The following is a 25,342-nucleotide window of genomic DNA, read 5'->3' as shown; positions in this document are numbered from 1 at the left end:
TGCATTATTTGCATTTTGAGAGACAGCTATTTCAGTCAAAGGATAAAATGTCTAATTTTGTTCCATCATTGGAGTTGGAGTTGTTCAGTCAGTCCTTCAAAAATGGTTAGTAAGTAGCTATAATGGGTCAATTATGCTATATAGTTTTGTTTCACAAATATGCTATATGGGGCTTCACTTTATGGTCTTTTGTGTCTTACTTACGCCTTCAAAATTGTCTCATAACTGGAATCCATAGCTAGATTTTCTTCCCCTAGTTCACTACATACTGCGCTACCACTACAGATTATTCTGTAGTAAAAATCTATACCCCCTGCCTCTAGGATGAAATCTTTCCAACAGATCAATAACTGTGTCCAGCTTTCCAATATTGTATTTTAACATGGACTACTGAGCTTTAAATGATGGAGTCTTTGTCTTCCTCTAGGGCTTATTGTTTCATTTGCTGTCTTTTCCCTTCTCCTACCCATGACTTATGCTCTAGCCATGCGACACTACATCTAAATTCTGGAACTCGCCATGTCTGTTGTGATTTTTTTATCCATATGCTTTTATCTGTATTGTTCTCTCTGGCAGGAGGCTACTCCTTTCGCCATATAGATTGTTTCTACTTACCTCCCCTCATCCTCTGTGAGAGCTTTCTGATCCCACTTATTGTTGTGCTAAAGATTTTTCTACATACTAGGGCTTAACACACAAATTTGACGCTTTATTTACATGTTTTCCCTGCTTGACTGTGAGTTCTTTGACATAATTTCTAACAAATAGCAAACATTCAAAAATGATTATTAAATAAATGAATTAAGGAAATGGGGAGGGAGTTGTAGGTAGGCCTTTTCTGCTGCCACATCATGAATTTTATCTCAATACTGGAATGAAGTCGTATCATTTTCTTTGAAGAATCATAGGGAAAATTATGTTCAGGCTTATTAAGTCAGAATTAGGCAATCTACCACCTAATGGTAACCCCTTATTATATGCTATTTTGCTGATTATTGTTGGTATGACTAGACTTTTGATTGCATATTTGATTGTAAATTTATAGTTTCCATGTTCAAATGATAAACTAGAAACTTATTTGGTTTTTATTCGAACTAGGATTCCTTTTAATAAACTTTGGTTGCTTTTGCTGTCCTGTCTGTAAGAACTTTTCCATTCAAGAAAAAAAGGACTTCTGAATTGTAATTCTGTAGTCCAGTAGAACTTCTTCAGGGGTTATGAGACTTCAGTGAACATAATTAAGGGACCTTTGAAGTCCTGCAAGGTGACCACTGCCAGGAAGACTTGCTCAGTATTAAAAGCACTTCAGAATTGATTAATTTAAAAACCATTATATATGATAAATTCAAGAAACATTATCCAAATTAGAAGGGTTTTGTATTTCTATGTCTTTAAAAAATATTACATGTCTATGCTTCTTAGTTTGCTTTTGCAACTTAAAAATAGTTCAAATACATTAATGCAAAATTATATGCCAATTTTTGTAATCTTGTCTAATTATTTACCATCTTCTAGCTCATACGTCCTTGTAAAAATATTCTTATATTTTTCTTAGCAAGATTTTCTATCTAGCATTCAAAGTATATTTCCTTATGTGGTTTGCACATTTTTAAGAGTTAATATGTACTATGGCTAGCATAAAACCCCCTGAATGTCATATCATCAATCTTACATAGCATTTATACATGGTAATGACTGACATTGCAGTATACTTGTAAGAGAGGTAAGAGGTAGCATTTTTTCTTTCTCAAATTTATTGGTAGAAAATTTGGGGTACATTGGACAAATGGATTGTGAAATTGGAATATAAAACCTTAATGCCTCTTGATTTTCTATTGTGTTTGCTTTCCACTAATGAATCCTACTTTCTTCTATGATAACTGGTCACATTGGGCTATATCCAAAACAGAATTCATTCTTGGAAAAATTTAATTTTGAAAAGTCCAATAACCCTGGCATTTTTCATTCCTGCAGACATTCTTTGGCTTTGTCATTTGCCCTGTCTTGTTTCTGTTTTGTTTTCTTTATCTGTAAAATGGACTTAATCATATCTACTCTGCGTACCTCATGAGATTTTGTGAGTTCAAGTGGAAAATCACTTGTGGAATCACTTTCTAACTTGTTAAAAGCACCCCAAACATAACATTAATATTTTCTAACATCCCAGCAGTGGAAGAAGAAGCACAGATTTACCAGTGGTGTTTGCTCATTGGGTACTGCCCTAGAAAAGTTAAAGATGGGAAGGGGGAATAAATGTTTCTTTCAACATTATCATTAAATATTACATTTTCACTGGAACCCATTTTTTTCATATCAAGGTAAGGAGGAGTAAAATGTATAATACACAAGTTAGCTTGCAGTGCCAAAACAAAGTCTGAGTTCATGATTAGATATGTGGTTATATAGAATTGGCAACTCAAGGCTCAAATGACATGTAAATTGTTTCTATATTTATATAATTGCATATCAGGGTCATTAAGAACTAAGGCTAAAATGTGTTGAGTGCTTATTATGCAGAGACACTGTACTTAAGTGCTTTAATGACATTATCTCCTTTCATCTTTAACATCTATAGCAGATGTATCACCCCCAGTTTTACAACTGGAAAAGGAAGCTCCAAGCGCTTAAATAACTTGCTTAAGGTCACAAAGCTAGTAAATGGGAGAGTTGATTTTTCAAACCCAGTTCTAGCACCCAAACAATTGCCCTTTTATCCATCATGTCTCTGGAAAACCAAAGAAATGATTTTTAGCATTAAGGAGAACTGATAGAATTATGGAGGGAAAAAAATGTATTTTTTCCCATCTAACAAGAGTTTATTTACTACTGTGTAAGTAATTTCTTTTTAATGACAAAACAAAACAGAACAAAAATAACAATTTCTCCCTCCTGCTGGGAATGATTTGTCCCTGTAGAAAAAGTAAATGCCAATGTCACATTTTCTCATAATTAGTTAACTGAGTGAAACTGAAGCTTCAGGGAAACCTGCCATGCTAAACCCCAGTGGAAACATTACATTTTAATGTTACATCTGGAAGCTGGAGTCCTACTCCTTGTCAGAAGATAAGCTTGGCAGTGATTGATTGCCTTGTCCTCTGCGTTTCCTCCACATTTAGGGCCTATCACTTCATCATTTAAATTGCTCCTGGAGCTGTCTCCTGTGCCCAGCCTGCTTCCCTGGCTCCGGAGGCTCATCTTTGGTTCTGTCATCCTAGCCTGCTGCTTTATGGCCCCTCAGAGTGCTGGCCTTGCTGCTGCGGCCTGGGCCAGAGTACCAACGGAAGGTCATCTTCCAACTAATGTCTGTGCACTTCTGCGGGAAAAGGCACTCATTGCGTGTTTTGAAAGTGTGAGCAATCTGCTTGATTCCCCCTGTAACATCTTGAAGCAGGCATCCCTCTTCTGTCCTTCCTCCTAGACCTGTTGGCAAAAATGGCTGTCCCATTCTAGGGTAGCTTTTTGCTTGTTTGTTTTCATAGTAACATAGGGGACAAAGATGGCCGTAGTGGCTACCTGGAAATAAAATTCTAACAACCACAATCACTAGTGTAAAGTGTTCAAAGATGAGTCCACTGTCGGGCTTGGAGGCGGATGTACTTGGCAGTAGTTTGTACAGTGAGATGCGTGTGGTGTAGCCTAGAGCTCCTTGAGGCGTCAGTAGTTATCCCTTGCTTATTCATGTTTCTCTCTAATATAAATATATATATACAGACTTCTTTATATAATTTTACTGAGATAGGTGATATTTATAAAAATGTATAAAATGCACCTGCTTAGTTTAAGTGATGACCAAAGGAACTAGTGTGTACCAGCTGCCAGAACAAGAAGGAAGACATGGTAGTAACCTGAGAGCTTCATGATGTTTTCCTTTCTGATTTTGCTCCCTTCTTCTCTGTCAAAAATAGCTTCTATCTGTTAATTGTGTCCTTGTTTCTTTTTATCATTTGACTGAATATGTGCATATCTTACATATGAATACATATGTAGATATATTCACATATATGTATTATACATATATGTGTATGTATAGTTTTGTCCATTTTGAACTTTTGCAAATTGAATCGTGTTGTTTACTCTTCTATGATTTTTTCTTTGGTTCAAAATAATATTTTGTGATTCATTCTCATTTATGAGTACCATATTCTATTCATTTCATAAAAATGTCATGTTTTATAGTGTTATATGAATATATAACGATTTATATATCTAATCTGCTGATGAATGTTTATAGACTACAGACTATAGAGATTTTTTTTTTTTTTTTTGCTATTGCAAACAATACCACTATGGACATTCTTTTCATAACTCCTCCTGGTGTCCATGTGCAAGAATTTCTCTAGAGTTTAAACCTAGGGATCGCTTAGTTAGGTGGTAGATTCTACACGTATTTAAGTTATCAGGTAATGACAAACTGTTTTCCAAAATGATCATTCTAATGTATACTTCCAACTTCATACATCCTAGTCCAAACTTAATATTAACCAATTAAAAAATGTTTGCTAATCTTGTGGAAGTGTGAGATGGTATCTCATTGTGATTTTAATTTTGTATGCAATAATTACATATCAGATTGGTCATCTTTTAATATATTTATAGGCCATTTGTGTTCACTCTTCTGTGAAATGCCTCTGTTTCTTTCTTCGTTTTCCCCCACTAGGTTGTTTATCTTTTTCTTAATGATTCATAAACATTTTTAATGCATTCTAAGTAAAATATGTTTTTTTGACTATATGCATTGCAAATTTTCTCCACCTTATGTCTTACCTTTTCAAGGTCTTTTTGGCATCATCTCATGAACAGATATTCTTTATTTTGATACAATCAGATTATTGATGTATTTCCTATGGTTTGTGCCTTTGATAAAATTTTTAAAGAAATTTTTATAGCATAATCATATTGTCTCATATTGTCTACTAAAATTTTTATAGTGGTGTCTTTCATATGTAATATCTTGAAATTGACTTGTGGTTTGGTGAGAAGTAAAGGTCCAATTTTATTTTGATTTTTTTCATATATATAACCAGCTGGCTCATCATTTATTTCCTTCATTGACTTGCGTAGTCTGTTGTCTCCCTGTGTATGTGGGTTTCCAGGTTCCCTTTTTTGTTTTATTGATCTATATATCTATTCCTGCACCAAAACCACACTGTTTCAATTGCTATACCTTTGGTATAAATCTTGATATCTGGTAGAGGACATACACTGGAACTTGTTTTCTTCAGAAGTTTCATATACTTTCATATACTTCTGAAGAAAAGTTTCATATACTTCTGAAGAAATGTTTTCTTCTTTTCTGTTTCATATACATTTTGATATCAGTTTATCAAGTTTTGTGTTGAAATTTTTCATGGAAATTATATGAATCTATACATCAATATAAAGAAAACTGATATTTTTATGATAATGAGTCTTTCCATTCTAAACCATCTCTCTTTACATTTAATTGGCCTTTTTAGATGGCTACTATTAGAGCTTTATAATTTTTTTGAATGAAGGGTTTAGTCATCTAAACACATTCTTAGGTACTTTATATTTTTTTAGTGGCATTTTATAGGTTGTATTTTTAAAATTATATTTTCTAAGTGCAAATGGATTTTTATTTTTTAACATTTACATTTCCTTATGAAAAATTCAGTACAAGTCATTTGGAAACAAAGAGTGGAATAAAGAGTTAAAATTAAATGAGAAATAAATGCTTGCATAACATTTCATAAACGTCACACATCTTTGTTCTCAGACATGTGTTCTGATGCATAGATTACCATTCTGGCCAGTTTATAGGTTTCAGATGTGTCTGCTGGGGAGCTGTGTGAATTGGTAAAGTTGCTGCCTATTTTCACAGGCAGGTCGGGGCTTGAGTGGGGCTGCCTTTGCACTCAACACCGGGGCTGGGAGCTGCAGAGCCGCCCAAGTGCCCAAAACAGCATGGCCATCTGCGAATCATAGTCGGTCAGCAAATGAATTTTAAAAGCTTGTTTCTGTAGTAAGCGTCCTGTTAAACTTTTAAATCCATAAATTTTGTCTGAAGGGTCTTTTTGTGGGAAGAGAATTACCTATAGGCAATCCTATCTACAAATAGTGAGAATTTTGTTTTGTCCTTTCCAGTCATTATGGTTTGTTTATATATTTATTGTCCTTTCTGCATTGGTTAGAACGTTCAGTGCAGTATTGAATAGAAGCTGAGGTCACAGCATCATTGACTTGTTCCTAATCCCAAAGTGGATGCGGTCCACAACTCACCATTAGGTGGGAAGTTTGTTGCCAGGTGATTATGATGTATGTGGTAGTACTTGTTTCGTAGATATTCTTTTTAAGGACCTTTTCCTTTCATTCTTCATTGAATTCGTTAAATTCAACAGATGTTGAATTTTATTGAATAACTTTTCCTTCATCTTTCGAGACGCTAATGTGTTTTTTTCTGATCTGCTAATATGGTACATTTCACTATTTCATTTTTTTAATAGAAACCAATATCATATTCATGAGATGAACTCAAATTGGTTATTTATATTTATCTCCTTTATACATGACCAGATTTGGTTTGCTAATGTTTTGTTTAGATACTTACATCCATGTCATGAGTATTACTAGGCTTTGATTTTCCTTTCTGTTGCATAGTGCATGCATGAAATTCTTAGCTTCGTGCACTAAATTGGGAAGGATTTCTTTTTTTCTAATCTCTGGAAGGCTTCATGCAACACTTGAGTCATCTATTTCTGAAATATCTTGCATGCACCACTATTATTCCCATTTTACAGCTGAGCAAACTAAGACATGAACTTATTAAGTAACTTGTCCAAGGCCACATGCATAATTACTAAGAGTTAGAACTAGGATGCAAACTCAGGTAATCTGGATCCAGATCCTTTTCTTTAGCATTTCTCTGTACTGTCTCTAAATAGCATTGCTGAAATTTGAGCCCATGTAATAGGAAACTATAGTTCTAGTTGTTGAATGGAAGTTGCCTTGTAATTATCTGACTTCTTATTGGGTAGGAATTGATCATTAAAGATTTTTTTTTTCATAAAAGTGAGCAGTACCCTTGACACAGAAGAACAATTCGAAGACATACTCTTGATTCCATGCCACCTAGTCCCCTTCTTCATAATCAAGGAAACAGGGATCCGATTTCCTGCCAGTAGTACTCCTGTTTTTAAAGGCAGAATTCTAGAAAGGTAGTTATTCCCTTAAGGAAATATCACAGGTAAGAAGAAAGTTGTTATAACCAGAAGAGTGAAGTGGATTAATAAAGTTACGGGTTTTTCCGTTTTCTATAAGCTCTTTAATAGTAAAACGTGATAAGCAAACTTGGCTGATGATACAGATGGAAACATCTGCAGATCTTTAATTGCATTGGTAGGAAGAGCATCGGCCAACACAGTGTGCCACTTTGCAGTGACCTCGGGCTATCTAAAGCAGAGTTGCTAGTGTTCTTCTTTGCCCCACATTCAGTTTCTTACTGTGGAATCCCCCTTTGGCTTTCTGATTAGATTCAAACTTTTCAGTGCTCACTTTTGAGGCTTTTCCTCATCCTGGTTTAGCTCATGTGTGGCTTTGGTGAATTATTTCTACTTTCCCACTTGCAGGCCCCTCTCCGGACCCCATCTCCCTTGCATGCATTCCACCATAGCAGGGTTTCTGTCACTCCCTCCGTCCCTACAGCAGACCACCTTCGTCGCCCTTCATTCAGGTCCCTCCTCAGTGCTCATTAATTCTCGTGTCTTGGAACCACCTCCATAGATTCTAAGGACAAACAGTGATGAATTTTCCTGACAACTCAAATGCCCATGATTTCTCCTTCCTTATTCACTTTCTGTTTTTTTTTGAGTGCATTCCAACTTTTTTTCCACATGGGTAGTGTTGCCCTTCTTATTTGACTATAAACTCAATGAATAGAGACATTGCCCTATTCTATGCTGTGCCCTGGCACAGAATTGATTCTCTCTATACAAGTCGTACTGTGAAATTTGCTGCAGTATGTGGTGTTGGCAAACAGAAACTTTCAGTACACATCTTTGAATCCCATTGCAGCCTCATTAATAGTGTTCCCTGCTGTAGAAGATAGGTCAGTCCTGGTCTTTTTCCAAAGAGATTCAGTTACTAATGCGATGAAAAGATGGCCTTTTACAGTGGTCTCACTTGGTATTCCCCAAAGACTGTGTGTTTTGAAAGGAAAGGAAGAAAAATGACAGCATATTTTTCATTGGTTAGTCTTCTTTCACAAATCCTAGGAAAATAGATAATCCACTGATGATTAAAAAACTAAACAGAACAAGAAAACAAAAAATGAAACAAAACCCCTGGGCTTTCCAAACTCTGGCTCCATTACTTTATATATGACCTACCTCTACTATGCTATCTTGTTCCTCTTTACTGAATCTCACTATTGATCGAAACCATACAATCTTTTTTATTCTATTGGTTTTGTTAGAATGATTTGCTGGTGATAATTATCTAATTATCTTTTGAAGTCTGATTATAAGTAGGGGTGAAGGAATATGAGGGAATACTCCAAACTAAGGTTTACCCACAGCATTGCTTTAGATTGCCTTTGGGTTTACAGAATATTTAAAGTTCTTAAAACATTGCAAAATAAGAGAGCAATTGAAAAAAGGAAAGGAGAAAAGCTAACCTCCTGGTTTCTTTTTAAGTGGAAGGATAAGGAGGTTGTCAAACAGGGTGATGTGTCTGGCAATAAACAGAACTTTCACAGATGTCATTTCCATAGATAAGTCAATAAGGTATTTAAAAAGGAAATGAGAAATTCCTGACTCTTGGTCTTTGTGTAGTATTCTATGATAGCAGAAATGAAGAACTGAATTGTGCTTACTTTTTAAAGTTTACTAAGTTTGAGACTTATACTGTATGAAATTATATGAACTGGCTTATATCAACACCCAATATAACCAAGGAGCTAGTTTAGTACACTGATAATTATTGTAATATAATCCTCATATGAGGATAATTGTTACTTTCTTTGTCTGTTTTCTGCTTGACTAGAAATACTAATGTCCAATCAAACCTTTTTCCCCCAGTGTGCTCCACCTAAAGCTTATTTTTTATTTTGGTGGCTTCCTCTTGCAAGAACTGGCTAGTAACTGGTTTCCCTGAATTGTTGTCTTATACTACACATCTCTTATCATGATTACCAGTTGCAAAATAATAGGATGCACTGTCACTTTTTCAGTTGGTTCCCAGAAGGTTAGTTCTAGGTATGTTACTTTAATCTGCATGTTTTAGTACATTGGGGGCATGGTTTCTGTCTGTATTTCTGTTTATCCAGGCTATCTGTTATAGCTACTTAGGCTAGATAAAGCTCTGAAAATATTCATCAGTGCAGCTCTCTTATAAAATAATGAATTTGCTAAATGTTTCCTCATATTGCCAGCCTTTTTATGCCAATCCTCATTTTCTGGGTCCATTCTGTGTGTCCTGCAACATCCTTTCACCAGACAGTATATCTTTGCATAATACTTACAAGTAGTTCATGACTTGGCCTTTCCTTTCCCCATCAGGGCAACTTAATTTTCTGCACCTTCCCTTATCAGAGCCAGAAAAGTATGGCGTATAGAGACCCCCTAAAACTGCATCCCTCTGGGCTGACCAGGGAAATATTGGGAAAGGAAGACCTAGTATCCCTACCTCATAACCCCATAGCACTCTTTGGTTATTTGTACAGCCAGATAAGGGAGGCAGAGTAGTACCTTGCTAGAGAGACAGACTCTCTAGTAAGTTTTTCTCATCCTGGCTTTATTACATATTAGTCGTGTGGTCTTGAGCAAACTGCTTAATACCACTAAGCCTCAATTTCTTCATCCTCTGAAAATGGGGATGATAATGATAATACCAATCTAGTAGGTTTATTGTGGGGATTAGAGGAGATAATGTAGGCAAAGCATCTAACTCTGCCTAGCATACAGTTTGCTTGCAAACATCCACAAAAGAAAGTGACAGAATGGGAGAGGAGAAGTATAAGAGAGACCAGGAGCAACCATCAATGTCAAATGGCCAAAATGGGAAGAGATCTCTTATGTCTCATTTGCATGGGCTTTTAGATAATTAAAGCCTATTGTTTTCTAGGTTTCTTGGAACTAGAAATTTCCTTCAGGTTACAGATCAATGGGCAGGGAATGACTTGTATCATTCTGAGCAGTGGATGATAGGGTCTGCAATGACAAAAGTCATGGTCTGGAGTTGGCAGAACATTGCACCTGCTCTGGTCTTTCCTGGCTGGGTTATCTCAGGGACATCACTTGCTCCCGGCCTTGACTTCTCCATGGAGCAAGTGAGCTGGGTGCTCTTTAAGACCTCTTCTGCTCTGGACACCCATAAATCTCTGAGCCAAGGAAGAACACTGAGCAGCACAACACCTGAAGAAAACCCAAGAATGCTACCTTGAATTTTGGGAAAGGGTTTTGGAGCCATCTATGCCCTGCTCTCTAAGGGGCACATGTAGAGATTTCTGCATATGAGTGCCAGTCTATTATTCCTGCTTGTGATAACAAACAGGGCTGCTATGGCCACGCCTTGCCACACACCCACATGGTGAATAAAAAGAAAATCCACTTTGCAAATGTGTGAGTGTTGCAGGCGGCTTCCGCACTGGTAGCTTTCTCTGACAAGGAAACAAAATACGTTACTGTTGAATTATGCAGCTTCCAGCTTTTCTGCTGACAAAGCACCTCATTGCTTATTGAAAAGGGAATTTGTAAGCCACCAGAATCTATATTTTCCTCATCTGGTAACATTTCCATCTCCTCTGTCACCCTAGGAAGTGAGGGCAATGCCTTTTTTGGACAATTTCTTACACCTTCCCTGGGAAACCATTTTCTACAACACTCTCTATTTCTTTAGCAATCAGGGGCTACATTTGGTTGCATAAGTTAACATGTGTTAACTTTCTAGATGCTCTTTTCTTTCTTAAGAATATATGAATTCCTGTGAAGAGTAAAAGTTTAGCCTTTATTTCTCTTCACAGCATCTGGACAATAAAATCTGCTCTTTAATAAATATCACTGAAGACTTACTGAGACACTGAAGTCTATCTATTTTGCATTTTATGTCTTGAGCACTCTTTAGAAGTATCCATTTAAATGATAATTCTTGTTTGATTATGTTGCTTAATCAACTTAGCATGATATCCTAGTGAAAGTTAAGACTTATTTTTCACTTTTTTGAAATAAAGAGCTTAATTTTTCTATTCTTCCAGTTAACATCTATCCTATGCTTAGATGGATAAGATTCAAAATTTGTGCTTTATGATAACTTAGGTACAAATATGAATTATCTATCTTTATACTAATAATCAGGGTATGCTCTAAAACTTTTACCTTTCTTTAAAAAAATTATACACTTTTGCTTTATGTGCATGTTGCTGGCATATGTCCCTCAAAGGGACTTTTGTTATATTAATTCCTCCTTGGCTTTACTTTTGTTCCAGTGAGGGGTGCTTTGGCTAACTCTATACTTCTTCTCAGTTAAACACCATGGTCAGTTTGCTGCAAGGCACTGATAAGGAACTTAATGTGCATCCTGATGACCAGATGACCCGTAAGCCTATAATCTTTTTGAGCCATAGAACACGCTCATCTGTACTTGGCTCCTGGCCTTAAGCATCATTTTCCATGCAGTCTTGATGTTTGGTTAAAACCAATAACCATCCATCACTCTCAGGCCATAGCAGACCTGCTTTCAGCTATCACTGAGTGAAATATGAGTACACTTTTCAACTTGAGTTCCTTTCAGAGGTCCTGAAGGACATTGCTAAAATATATCCAGTGGATTCAAGGAGACCAATTGCAGGAGGAATGTTGGCCTGCTTTTGAGGGAATGGGCAGAGCCAAAGCCCTGATGCTATCTCAAATGTTCTCTGTAAAAGTTGTCAGGAGCTATAGGTCACCAGCACCTCCTTTTCTACTTGGCACCTTCTTCTTACCTGTGGGGCTACCAAGGGCCCTATTTATTATCCTTCCATTTCTCTTATCCCCTCAGGATTATAACTTTATCATCAAAATGTCAGGAAGGCAAAAATAAACAAAGTTAGTCAATCTAAATTAAATTCTCTCAACATTCTAGGGAGGAAGGACCTTCAGAGAATACTGGGATTTAATTTTTTACTCTCTTACATTGCTAAATCGCTTTGCAGCATCCTAAGCATTTTAATATTACTTCATTCAAATGTTGAGAAGAGGAAAGAGCATGATTGTGTACTATAATTATTTTGGGTTCACGAATTTAGTAAGGTATAATCAGATTAAAACCACTTATAAATATGAAAAAAAAATCCTCCCTGTTTGTACAAGCTTAATATTTACTGAACAAAAATAGTTAATAGGATTTTATAATATTGGCACTAGAATTGTTATTTTTCTAGTTTTAAAGGAATAGTTGGATGTTACTTTAGATGGTGGTACTATATAAAAAATGTGTTGACTCATTATATCCATAGATAATGATATTAATTTATCACTAGAAAAAGCTATTGAGTTGTAGAGACTGGCACGAAAATATTTCCAAGAACCTCTGCTGGCCCCCCTTGTGACCACTGGCACATATGTTTCACAGCTGGCTGGAAGAAACACACTGTGATTGTGGAAGAGTGTGAATCCCATTGGGCCTTTAGCCTATGAACTTGTTTTTGCTAACCCAGTACTCAAAACAGATTAATTAACCCACGAAATTTGCTTTAACACTGATCTAAGACTTACTACCAACATTACAGGAAGTAGCATGCACTATTGCTTAATATAGGGCTCTGATTTGACCTGTAATACAGACACTTCTGGTCTAGTGAGATACTTGCAATGGTGTTTTGTTGCAATTGATAAATGGCACTGGATTCCCGAAAAGACTTGAAGATACTTGCAACACCAAAATTGAGTGCCAGATATAGCAGGGGTGAGGAAAGTGGGCTTTCTTTCATTCCCTAAGATGTCTTCCTCAACCCAAATTATAGTGAATTATAGCCTGGCTGAATCACCAGGCCATAAGTATCAACCAAGTATTTATTAAGTACTTTGTGTATCTCCTATACTAAATCATTTTCAATTAAAGATGTAGTATGGGTAAAACAAAGGAAAAAAGGTTTAAAAACATGGTCCCCTGTTTATGGTTTAATTGCAGAGATATAACTTAGGCATGTGAAACAACAAACAATTTCACAACAACAGAGCAATAAATGGGATGCTTTGGAGAGACATCTGGTCCCTGCACTGTTTATAGCCAATTCCAGTGGTGAATAGAAGAAGTGGAACCGACTGTTTCTGAAGGAAGCATATTCTGGTCCTCTGGCTGCAAGGTAGAGGCTTTCTGCCAGGAGAGAACACTAGATGGGGGCTGTTTGTTTTTTCTCCAAACAGAAAACCTCTTCCATGCTAATGGGAGCTTCAAAAGGATTGCTGCTACAAATGGAAAGAACCTATATACATTCATGCATTTAATTAGCAGGAACTAATTGAATTTGGGGATTAACTCTGTCATTAGAGAGAAACAAAACCCATTTATGTCTCCCATCTATGGTTACACATTCTAAGATGGATTTGACACAGGCAGTGTTTGAATGTAAAACCACTGTAGTGTTTAATGGCCTGTTGATGTCGCTGATGGAATAATCCCAGAGGTGAGGAGATGTAAGCTATGTAAGATGTGTGCTTGGTACCTTCCAACCCATATTTCATCAATGGAGGAGAAGGTGGTAGGCAGGATATAAGGGATTTGGGTCTGGAGCTCAGTGAGTTTGGCTGAAGGAGGAAGAAAGGGGAGGAGATCTGTAGAGTCTCTTCTCTCACACCTAGTTTTTAAAGACAGATTAGGGACAGCGCTCACCTTAGATGGAATTTCTAATTCAGTCTATCAGGCACTGGTTGTCTGCCTGGTATTCACTTGCCTTTCTTCTTCCTGCTCCAAAAAGCTGTTCCTTCAAGATAAGCAGTTCTCAGTCTTTTTTTTAATCTTTCTACTTACATACTCATGACACCAAACAAATGACATGTTATGCATAATACCATCCCATAAGTGACACAGGTAACAAATGCTGTTGGTCATGGACATTTCCCAGCACTGAAAGTCAACACCAACCCTCAGACTCAAAGCACTTCGCAATTCAAGTGTACAATGTGACAGTTTGTACTTTCTAAAAATAGCCACAACATTACCTCCCATCCTACACTTTCACCTTGCAATGTAACTTTGACACTCTTTGCATTGAGATGTGGGGATATAGGGTCTGTGTCCTCTCTTCTTGAATATGGGCAAATGTGGGACTTCAGCAGGAATGATAGATACTTCGCGATTTCTCAGGCAAAGTGAGGTGACTTCCACTGGGCTCTCTTGGGACGGTTGCTTTTAGAGCACAGCCACCATTTTGTGAGGAAGCCCAAGCAGCCCCTGGGAAATCCACGTGAGTGGAACCAAGGCTCCCAGCTGAAGCCAGCACCCAGTTACCAGCTACGTATGTGATCGTATTGAAAGTGGATCTTTCAGCTCTCAGTGGAGCAGTCCCACCTGATACTAAGTCTAGCACAAAGTGTCTCTGCAGAACCCTGGCCAAAATGCGTATTTTTGAGCAAAATGAATAATTGTGCTTTAAACTGTATGTTTTGGTTCACTCTACAATAATAGAGAATTAATGCAAATTTGCACGTCATTATAAGAATAATCCTAAATCTGTTTTAATATATCATTTAAGAAAACCCTTAGTATTTTCATTTTTATTATAACAAATACCTTATCACATATCTTATTTATAATTGTCAAAAACTCCTGTAGGCCTATATTAAAACGCAGAGGTCATTAGACATATCTAATTTCTCCTTTTTCTTGCCTCATCTTGGACTTGTTTCACTATGGCTATGTAAAATAATATTAATTATAGTCATTTTCTTGAGCTGCTTCCCATTTATGCCTAATTCAAGTAATTCACGGTGGTTATTCATACCATTAAATGTGTGTTAGATTACCTTTATGGTGTTTGGCGATTATGCTAAATTCCAGTTTTGTGAGCTAAGCCTTCACAGCTGGTTGCTCATGTACCATGGCTGGCTGCTCACAAAGTAGAAATTGGACAGAATGTTTCTGATAAGTAAACACAGGAAAAGCTGTGCAGAAATGTGTATCTCAGAGAAGCGAACTCTCGGTCAGCTTCTGGTACAAACTGTCTGGTGGCCATGCAGGAAGGAACTTGGAATAAAGGAAAAGTATGAAGATTCCAGTCATTCTCAGATCAAGAGGACTGTTAGTGTAACATTTGCCATGGGTGTGCTCATTATTCAGTGTCTCCATTCACACAAAAAGAGTCGGGGTTTAAAATCATACACTGACTTTACTTCATTTTGTATGTCATGCATTCATGAAACTCTTAAGGGAAGGAATTTGTTTTTATTTTTGGCCAGCCCGCTTCAAGCTAAATGAAGGAGACACTGGAGAAACTGCATAGTATGGTGGGGAGCAGGGGAGGTAAGTAAATATAGCAGGAGTCTTCTGTCTCTCACTGAGTTGCTAACCAGGTGACCCTAGAATGGTCAGTCTCGCTCTCAAGCCCCACGTTCCTCATCTATGAAATGAGTGGTTAGACTAAGGCTGAATACACTCTAGAATGTAGAATATGACTGAAGAGGTATTAATAGTTTAAGGTTGCTGTTCTTGCTTTATACATGAAAAACATTTAGGAGTAAAAAGTAGGAACAACATGGCAAAACCAGATATGTTTATTACTCTCGATGAACCAACTAATTTTTACCCTAGGTCCCTGCAAGCCATGCTTCCCTCAGCAGTTTTTGGTTTTAATTTTTTCTTCTATAATTTTTAAAGAAGATTAAGATGACTGCTACTGTGAGTAGGTGACAATTTGGTGATAGAATATTACTTTTTAAAAACTTTTATTTTTTAATTATTAATTATTGTGGGGATGGAATATTACTTTAAAAGCTGAAAAGTACCTGAACTTGAAAGATTAAACTTTTAAAATTAGACATCAGAGCTCAAGGTTGTGATTCTGTCTTATGTGTAATAATGTAGTTATTTCTGTTGATTTTTTGAGAATCACAAACACATATATATGATTTTACCAAGCTCTGAATACTTTTTTATTCCTAAATATTTTCATTTGCAAATCAAGAATCTCAACCTTGAACCATCCTTCAGAGGTAGTTGTAGGCCAAATTCTACCTTAGTCTAGAATGGTTCTTTTTCTGTACTTTTCAATACTCCCTGGTATTCTACACAGATGACCACAGATGATCAGGTTCTTTGTGCCTTGAGCTTATTAGCAAGGCAGAACGTTGCTAATAACAAAAGAACTGTTTCTAATCTTCATTTTTCTAAAAGAGAAAACTGAAGCTTGAGAAACTAACTCACCCAAGGTCCCAACTAGTTAATGGCACTCATAGGACTTAAACCTGGGCAGTCTGAATCTAGATTCAGTTACAATATGTCTCTTCCTAATTATTAAGCCAGATTTCATTTTAGACTTCTTGCCAAAATGTAAGCTCTGTAAGAGGATGAAGTTTGTTTTGTGCACTGCTACATCCTCACCACCTGGAAGGGGGCTTGGTTTGGGGGGGAACTAGAGGGGCTTTTAGTCTGTTCCTGCTGCTCTAACAAATTATCTTAGGCTGGATCATGTATAAACAATAGACATTTATTTCTCATGGTTCTGGAAGCTGGGAAGTCTAAGATCAAGGTGCCACTAAATTTGGTGTCCAGAAAGTGCTTGCTTTCTGCTTCCAAGATGGCACCTTCCTGTGGCATCCTCACATAGTGGAAAAGCAAAAAGGGTTGGAATGCTGTGTTCTCACATGGAGGAAGAGATGGAAAGGCAGGCATCTCACTAAAGGCTGTTTTATAAAAGGGCATCATCCCTTTCATGAGGACTCTGCTTAATCATTTTCTAAAAGACCCTACCTCTTAACACCGCCATAATGGGGATTAAGTTTCAACATGAATTTTGGAAAGATACAAACATTCAACTGGTAGCAACTGGCTCTTCCCTTTCCTGATTCCAAGTGATAGAAGCCATCTTTTCCTTCCATGCTTGGATGTCTGAGCACATTCAGACTTTCAGGAATCCAGGCCTAAGAAGGAGAGGCTGTGAGAAGGAAGTCAGTAATTCCCTCCTGCCAGTCCTGACTTCTCAGTCTCCCATTTCTATCTTGGGATATGTGCTTGACGGCAGATTACTTGAAAATGTAGTACTGAAGGAAAATAAACCATTTTATGTGGACTAATGACTCAACTTCTAACCTCTAAAAATGATAGATTTCTCAGTTCTCTACTCCTTTACATTCCTATCTTACTACATAAGTTTCTGTGATTTAATTTTCCAGGAAACTTATTATTCATCTAGTCAATAACCTTTATGTCCCATTACCAATTTGACTGCCCTTTCTTCTTTGAATTTTGGAGCATTGTTTCTTTAGTATGAAGGAGTTTTGGAAAAGGCAAGAAGGTGAGCTCAGAGCTCAAGCAATTATAAAGAATAATATTGTAATCGTAACAACTCATTATTTGTTTTTAAGCTTGATCTTTCAGAAGGTTATTATCTGGAGCTGAGTGCTAATGGATTCAGGCTCTATTTATGCAGAGGAAATCTTAAACAACAGTATTCATAGGGAAGGACATTAATCAGGAGAGAGAAGGGCCTTGTTCCTAATAATGTTTGCATAATAGCTACCCTTGGGTGGAATGCTTGACTTAAAAATAAATATTCATGCTCTCCACATCCAGTACAATTGGAAATTATTTGTGGTTATGATTCTGTTATATGATCCTCTACCTATTCATGGGGACTTCAAACTGGGAGGCTGTTGGAAACCAACAAAAATGAATTACAATGCTTGTGAATGATATGGGGTAGAAGTTAAAAGAGGCTTAATGTTGGCTATCTGGAGAAAAGCAGCAAGGAGCAGGACATAACTCTGTTCCCAGAAGGGGAAAAGCAGAATCACACTGGAGTGCTTAAGGACATTGATATGCTCCCCTGATTTACTTGTAACTCTTCAATAGCTTCTCATCACGAGAATAAAATTTAAGTACCTTATCGTGGTATAAGAGGTACTCACTGAAGTGGCTCCTGTGAAACTCAGCAGCATATTACCTGACACCACTCTCCTCCTCAGATGTGACAATGCAGAGCTCTTTGCAGGTTCCCTCAGATAGCATGACTTTTAATTGCCATGTCTTTATTCATAGCCTTCTTTCATCTTGCAAGGATTTTCCAGACCTTCTCTGCTGATTAATTCCACTTATCATAGAGGAGTAGGCTTAAACTTTACCTGTTCCAAGAAGCCTTCTTTGAACTCTACATCTAACCAATAAGTTTTCACTCAGCCTTTCCTGTATTTATTATTTATTTAGTAGTCCTTAAATAGACTTTATCTTGGAGAATTCTTTCATCATCTTACTTTATTGCTTGCATGCACCAAATTTTATTACGGAAGTGCTTTAAGTTAATGAATCCATTTTTTTCTCTCTTCTTTCTCTATTTCTCTCTTTCTCTATCTCCCTCTCCCTCCCCCTCCCTTCCTCCCTCCCTCTTTTTTCTAATTTTTAAATTCTGAGAAATGTTTCACTATGGCTTTGAAAACACAGGCTGTGCTGCTGTTTTGAACTTCTGTGTGAGTTACAAGGCTTTGCGTTAACCATTCTCTATTTCTTTTTCCATATGGATAGTCTATTTCAAACAAAAGAACATGCTGCTGTAGCATAAAGTCTAACCTGATTTGTGCTCTCAGATCTGCAACTTCTGGTACAGTTGTCCCTCGGTATCCCCTGGGATTATTTCCAGGACTCCCTGCAGATACCAAAATCCAAGGATGCTCAAGTCCATGATATAAAATGGAATTGGCTTTGCATACAACCTCCCATATTCTTCTGAATATTTTCCATCTGAGTTTGGTTGAAGCTGTGGATGCCAAACCCAAGGATGTGGAGGCCCGGCTGTACTTTCTCCAGCCCCTCCTTCCCTTTCTCTGATGTGGGATTCATGTCTTGGGTTAAACCCCATCCCGTCGGCTCCCTTGTCTGCACTCTCCTCTGACGGGCGCATATTTACACAGATACGTCTGTTCCACTTCACGTGCCAACGTGACCCTCATCAGTAGGCTCATGAAATGGCCATATGTCTCTTTCATGTTCTTACGTACAGTCACAAAAGTACTGGAAACTATGCCTTCTATTCATACAGCATACCTGTTTATAAAGCACTTTTTAAAAATGCATCCTCACTACAAAGAGGTGAGCAGCGCAGGTGTTAGTTACCTTCATTTGCAAATGAAACAACTTTCTAGATTTGTGTGTCCAGTAAATGACAGAGTTTAGAGTCACACTCCAGTCCACAGCTTTTTCACGACACTACAAACCTGGCAGTGGTGTTCTCTGTCGACGGGCCCTCCGGGGCCCAGGAGAGCTGTGTGCACAGTGAGCTCAGGCGGGCACTGGCCTGTGTGACGGTGCTCACTGGCCTCTGTGGCCCCGTGCGAGACTCGCTCCACTGCACACCCCACTGTCCCCATTTATCGAATGAGGAGTGAGACGCCATGTTTGAGTAGGTTCTTCTGACACATAACATCTTATTAATTCCCTTTCTGTTATTTTTGTCTGCCCGCTTTCTCACTTTTTTTCCCTTCTTTGCTTTCTTCTCAGTCAGTTCAGCGGCTAATTGGTGTGCATCTGCAGTGTGCACAGCACGGCGCCAGGACCCCGGGGGATGAAAAGAGGGTCTCGCTAACAGCTTGTTATGGCGAGACGCTTTCCTCCCTCTCTTTCCTGTTCTCCATTTTTCTCCATTCTTCTTCTTCCTGCCTCCTCCTTCCTCCCATGCTCAGGTAGCCCTCGTCATTTCCATAGGTTTCCACTCAGCCCTGGGCCAGTGAGCGGCTAACCTGCGTACGGTCCTGTGCATCTGCTCACCCAGGACTCGTGAAGGCTCAGCGGAGAAGCTTCGAGGGTTTTGCTCAGGGGCAGCCGTGGCCTCCGCGTACTTTGACACATTATACTGCACTTTTCGCTAACTCTATACAAAGGACTATTCAAATAAGAATACAATGTCACTTTGCAAAATACATTTAAATTATTTTTCTCCTAAAACCTTGTGACTTCAAAGCCTTAAAATAATCTATTTTTTTTTTATTGGCTTCAAAATCAAAGTATTTTTCTAAAAGGACTGTTTTCAACCTGATGCAAATAGTTCCCTTTGGGAGCCATAATTGCCATTGGGCACTCATATATTCCTTTTCTATTTCATCAGTCATATTTTCTCACTCTTCTGCACCCCACATGACATGCATGAACCATTAGACACTTCTATTTTCCCCTCTAAGGCTACATATCCGTTCACCTTTTACCTTTAGCTTTCTTCCCATAAGAGTTACCAGTGAATTAGATGCCAATTACATGATTATTTTCTCTAGAATACAATTAAAATAGCTTTATTTCCTCTTTCCTGTCTCTGTAGTCCTCTTAATATTCATAGCCCAAAAGAAGAAAGCAAGTGTAGTCATGATTAGACACCCACTCTGCATCAGTGGCTGGGTTAGAAACATTCAGAGGACTTCATGGATCCTTTTAACCACTCTACAAGGCTTAAACTTTCTCTTTTACAAATATGGAAACTGAGGCTCAGAGGAGTTAAATGATTCACCCAGTGTCCCACAGCCTTTAAGCATCAGAGCTAAGTCTTGAGCCCAATCTGTATGACTTCAAATTCCATGTTATCTTTGCTGTGCCGGGCTGGAGGGGCACACAGGCTCCAGAAGGACATATGGGATGGGCACCTGGGTAGAGAAGGGCTGGAGAGGGGGCCTCAGTGTACCTGACCAAGATTTTCTCTTTCCCTGGTTTCTGCCCCAAATGTAGACTAGTTCTCCAAATTATGGATCCAACTTTTTGTAACATTTTAATGAGAGGGGTCTTCTACTAATGGGACATCTCTCTTTTGTCTTTCACAGCAATTTTGCAGGCAGTAATAGCTGGTGATCTTATGAAGGTAAGATATCCTTCTACCAAAACTTTGGTGATTCTTTAAGAACCTTAAATCAGCATCATTCCCTGCCCAAATTCTCATGTTCCCACATATAATTTATCATCCCCCTGCCTGTACTGGCAGAGTAGAGGAGGAAGGATGCTCTTTTGAGAACTGAGCAGAGAGGGTGAGGGAAGGCTTCACTGTAGCTGTGCATTTTGTAACACCAAAGGGAGTGTGCAGCAGAACCATCGTGTTTGCCCACCTTAGTTAAAATGGACCACATGTCCCAGGAGGCAGTGCTCATAGTACCCTAGCTCCTGCTCTCTAAAAGCTGACATCTGAAAATTGAAAGATTTCTTTTCAGATTTTCAGATAGTATTGAAATGAATGCATCTGTAAGAATTACCTGGACAACAACACCCAGAAGTGCATTCTTCAGGCCAGAGCTTACGTATTCCATTTTATAGTTTTATACTTTGGGGATCACAGTTAACCAGAAGGAGTTACTCTGTCTGATCCACTTTGAACAGTTTCATTTGTGCTTATATTTACTGGGGAATTTAGTTTAGAAGGAAATGGTTACTACCACCTCAAGAGTGAAAGTAAATTCTGAAGTCAGACTGTCTGAATTCAGATCTTGGCTCTGCTGTTCACTGTGTGTGTGATTTTGTACAGTTAGTTAATTCTCTCTGGGCCTCAGTTTCTTCATCTGTAAATCAGGATAATAATATTACTTCTGTCTTTGGTTTTTTCATGAAGATTGAATGTAATGCTACATGTGAAGCTCTCGAGACTGTTCCTATTACATAGAAGGGGCTCTAAAATGTTAGCTATTTTATTAATACTATTATAGTGTTAATCTATATTTTTTAACAGCTAAACATACATATTATGTATTAAACTAGCTGCATGGGTCTGTGTTTGGGTGAGGAGACTAGAGAAGAGAAGCTCCCAGGAGCCACCCTGTGGGGAGGCCATCGCGAGTAGCTCCTGTACGTGGGCAGCGTGAGATGCCTGTGGACTAACTTAATGTTCATCGTCTCTAAAAACAGCACAGAAAGGGAGGATCAAGGCAGCTGGTACTGACTGGGTCTGATTGGGTCTATGCTGCTATCCTTTGTGGATCTGCCCACAAAGAAAGGGAGTGTTACTAAGAGACAATGCAATTGAGCAGAACAGGATTCTCTTAGATTTTCGTGGAAATTGTTAGCTACTTCTTCCTGTCCTCTTGTCTCACAGTTTAGGGGTGGGAGTCTCATATGTTCCTTACCTCCATTCAGGTACTTCTTTTGATCTATGTCCTGGGAAGTCTTCTGTGGCTCCTTTCCCATCCCTTGCTTTATGCTTCCCTAGGACCCTTCTAAGAACCTTGTGGTGTTTCTCTCCAAGACTGTGTGATTCTTTTCACGTCTGTCTGCCCTCTGGCCTGGGAGGGCTTTGAGGCTGGTGACAGAATTGTACTCACCTTTGTCTCCTGGCATCTGGCACATGACAGTTCCATGGACATATTCTAATGAAAGCATGAACTTTGAGTTTGCCCTCTTTTTTAATTTTTTAAATCGACAAAGAACAATTGTCACATATTCATGGGGTATGTCATGGTGTTTTGATACATGTAATCTATAGTGATCAGATTAGGGTAATTAGCATACTCATCATCTCCAACATTTATCATTTTTGGGAATGTTATGAACATTCAACTTCCTCCTTCTAGCATTTGAATTCAACATCCTCCTCCTAGCATTTGAAATTATATATTATTTTAAACTATACTTGTCCTATAGTGGTATATAACACTATAATTTATTCCTTTAGTTTACCCTCTTTCATCCTATGGGATGTTGGATTGTGTATAATGTGTGCCATCTAGCTTTTTGAGATAGAGTGTTCTTTCTGCTTATTACCTGCTGGATTATTTGATTCTTATTTGTCCAAAACTACCATTTGGAAGCTTCACAGAGGTTCCTTTTGTCCTGCTAAGTTTAAAGTTTAAAGAAGAGGGACTCATTTACATTTTGTACAGTGTTCAATATTTCATGAACTTAGACTGTATCCTCATTTAGCCACCAAATTCTCAGGCTGCAAAATCCTGGTGTCCCCCAACTCCGGTCTTTTCTTGTGTAGAAACTACTACATTCTTTGACTCATCTTGGTTCTCATTCTTCAGATCACCTCTGGCCTTGTTAGGTATGTGTTGGGTGATTACCAGACCGCTTGCAGGCTGGGCTGCAGATCTGGATGAAGCAGGGAGCTGTATGCGTGAGTGCATGCGTGTGTTTGCTGTGTGCAGTGATCTTACACAGGGAAAGAAGCAGCAGCTTTGATATTTGGTAGGTAGGTTCATTAGAGATTGAAGAAAACCTAAGGACATAAGCAAGGATCTCAGCTACCAGACACCACGTTATTTCTATTTATAGCCATAATTATTCTTTCACTCACCCCAACACAGGGAAGCTTTTGTTCTCTACTCCAGCCCTCACTCCCTTGGGACAGAGACTAGTGCTCAGAAAAGAGAAGAGAAAAAGGAATTCAGCATGATTTAGTTTCCTTAGGCTGCTCAATACCCACAGACCCTCTCTGAAGTTAGAAGAGACACTGGCCATCTCTGAGTGATAATACAGTCCAGGAATGCTACTTCATCTCTTTGACTTTTCTCTGTGTCCTCTGAGGTTAGAAACATTTGTGGTTTGCTACATTACTCTTATTTTATTACCGGTTAGCTGTTATCCAGGTTCCGGATTCTGCCTGAGCTTATTTTCATATGTCTCTCTTGCAGCTAATAGAAAGCTATAAAAATGGAGGCAGTCTGCTAATTCAGGGACCGGACCATTGTTCACTCCTTCACTACGCAGCTAAAACCGGCAACGGGGAGATTGTGAAATATATCCTTGACCACGGTGAGTAGGCACGGTGAACTTACCAAGGATCACTTATCCATGAAATAGATTGCAATTGTTCAGTTGCCTTTTGTCCAGGATACCTTCAGAACGGCAGAAATGGTTCCAGCTTTCAGCCAACTCCCCTGCTTATTTGAGGTACCTGTGGTTATAGACATGGACACGTAACTAAGCAATGAATAGCAATAATTTTCATATTGAGCTCTTTAAAGGCCATGTTTTTAGCTAATTAATTTAAATAATAAAGGACAAAAACAAATGCAACCTGCTAAAATGCGCTTTCTTTTTCTAAAGCTTTTTTGTAAATGAACTGGTTGGGATCAGCTACCTAATTCATATTTGTAGTTCATCATTCTGAGGATTAATGAGTATAATTATTTTCCTCTTTCTAGTTTCTCTTTTTCTGCTGTTTGAATCACATGCGTATTTTCAACCCATGTCATACTTTATTCTTTTAGAAAATGCCTGATTCTATGGTGTTCCCTGGGGCAGGTCCTACCTCCCAGACTGCTTTCTGATTTGGCGTTAGATCATTTGCTGGAAGGAGCATGTGCTACAGCATCTTCCTCTAAAAGCCCTTTAGAAGCATAAACACGTGGTGACTACCAAATATCAACCATTACAACCAGCCTCTCATGTTCATAGTATTTCCAGGAATAAAGAACAGGAACAAAGGGGGAAAGCCGTGTGCCTGGCTTTTCAGTTAAGTGAGAAGGAGGGAAAGAGTCTAACTCTGCTGGGTGTAGGTACACAGATTCTGGGAGACTTTCTTTGAACCCTGACGGTGAGCCTGTGGCCTTCTCTCTTTGTGCCCAAATCCAGGCTGTAGACAGTGAGCATGTTAGTAAACATTCACATCGTGTTTGCTCCTCTTTTTTGTGCAATTCAGCAAATGTCTTATTCCATTCACTGAGTCATTCATTCAGCAAATATTTGTGGAATACCTAACAGGCTGAAGAAAAAAATATGATCATGTGCACAAATACATTTAAAACAGATATATGTAGAAGTTTTAAGTCCTATGGTAAAGCTACATACAGATGACCTGGCTACCATTTATCAAAACATATTATTTGTCAAATGCTTGTACTAAGCACATCCTATCATTTAATCTTTACAAAGATCTTATAAGGTTTTAGACTGTCAGTCACATTCGACTGCCCTTGTTTTGTCTTCAGTACCTTCTCACCATGAAGAGTTTGCTTGAACGCTTGGCCTAGATTACAGTGGAAAGAGGGGTTTTAGGAAAAGGGAAGGCTGTGAAAGGAGAATGGGGGTGATTAGAGGATTTATTTCTCCTTCTCAGGGTGGGTTGGATAATCCCAATCCTGTCTGCCCTGGCAAGTGTAGGTAGGGAAGATGTGATTTTGATGCTGGGTCTGGGGCTTGCGCCATTCCAGCTCCTACTCCCTGACTATCCTACCCCTGTGGTTAAAAACTTTCCTCTTTGGGCAACACTTGGAAGCAATGATAACATAATTTCCAC

At 38.3% G+C, this 25,342-nt stretch overlaps 1 protein-coding gene across 1 annotated transcript in view; it reads left to right on the top strand.

Annotated features, from left to right (window-relative positions):
- The window catches only part of DGKI (diacylglycerol kinase iota), a 409,987-nt gene that overhangs the window by 365,746 nt on the left and 18,899 nt on the right, over window positions 1-25,342 (top strand). Inside the window, 2 exon segments of the mRNA XM_020289707.2 lie at window positions 20,943-20,980; window positions 23,736-23,856. Of these exon segments, the coding sequence (XP_020145296.2) occupies window positions 20,943-20,980; window positions 23,736-23,856 (159 nt within the window).

The sequence above is a fragment of the Microcebus murinus genome, chromosome 9, assembly GCF_040939455.1.
Source record: "Microcebus murinus isolate Inina chromosome 9, M.murinus_Inina_mat1.0, whole genome shotgun sequence".
Lineage (NCBI taxonomy): Eukaryota > Metazoa > Chordata > Mammalia > Primates > Cheirogaleidae > Microcebus > Microcebus murinus.
The sequence above is the reverse complement of the archived record's forward strand: the minus strand, read 5'-3'. Positions and strand labels throughout refer to the sequence as shown.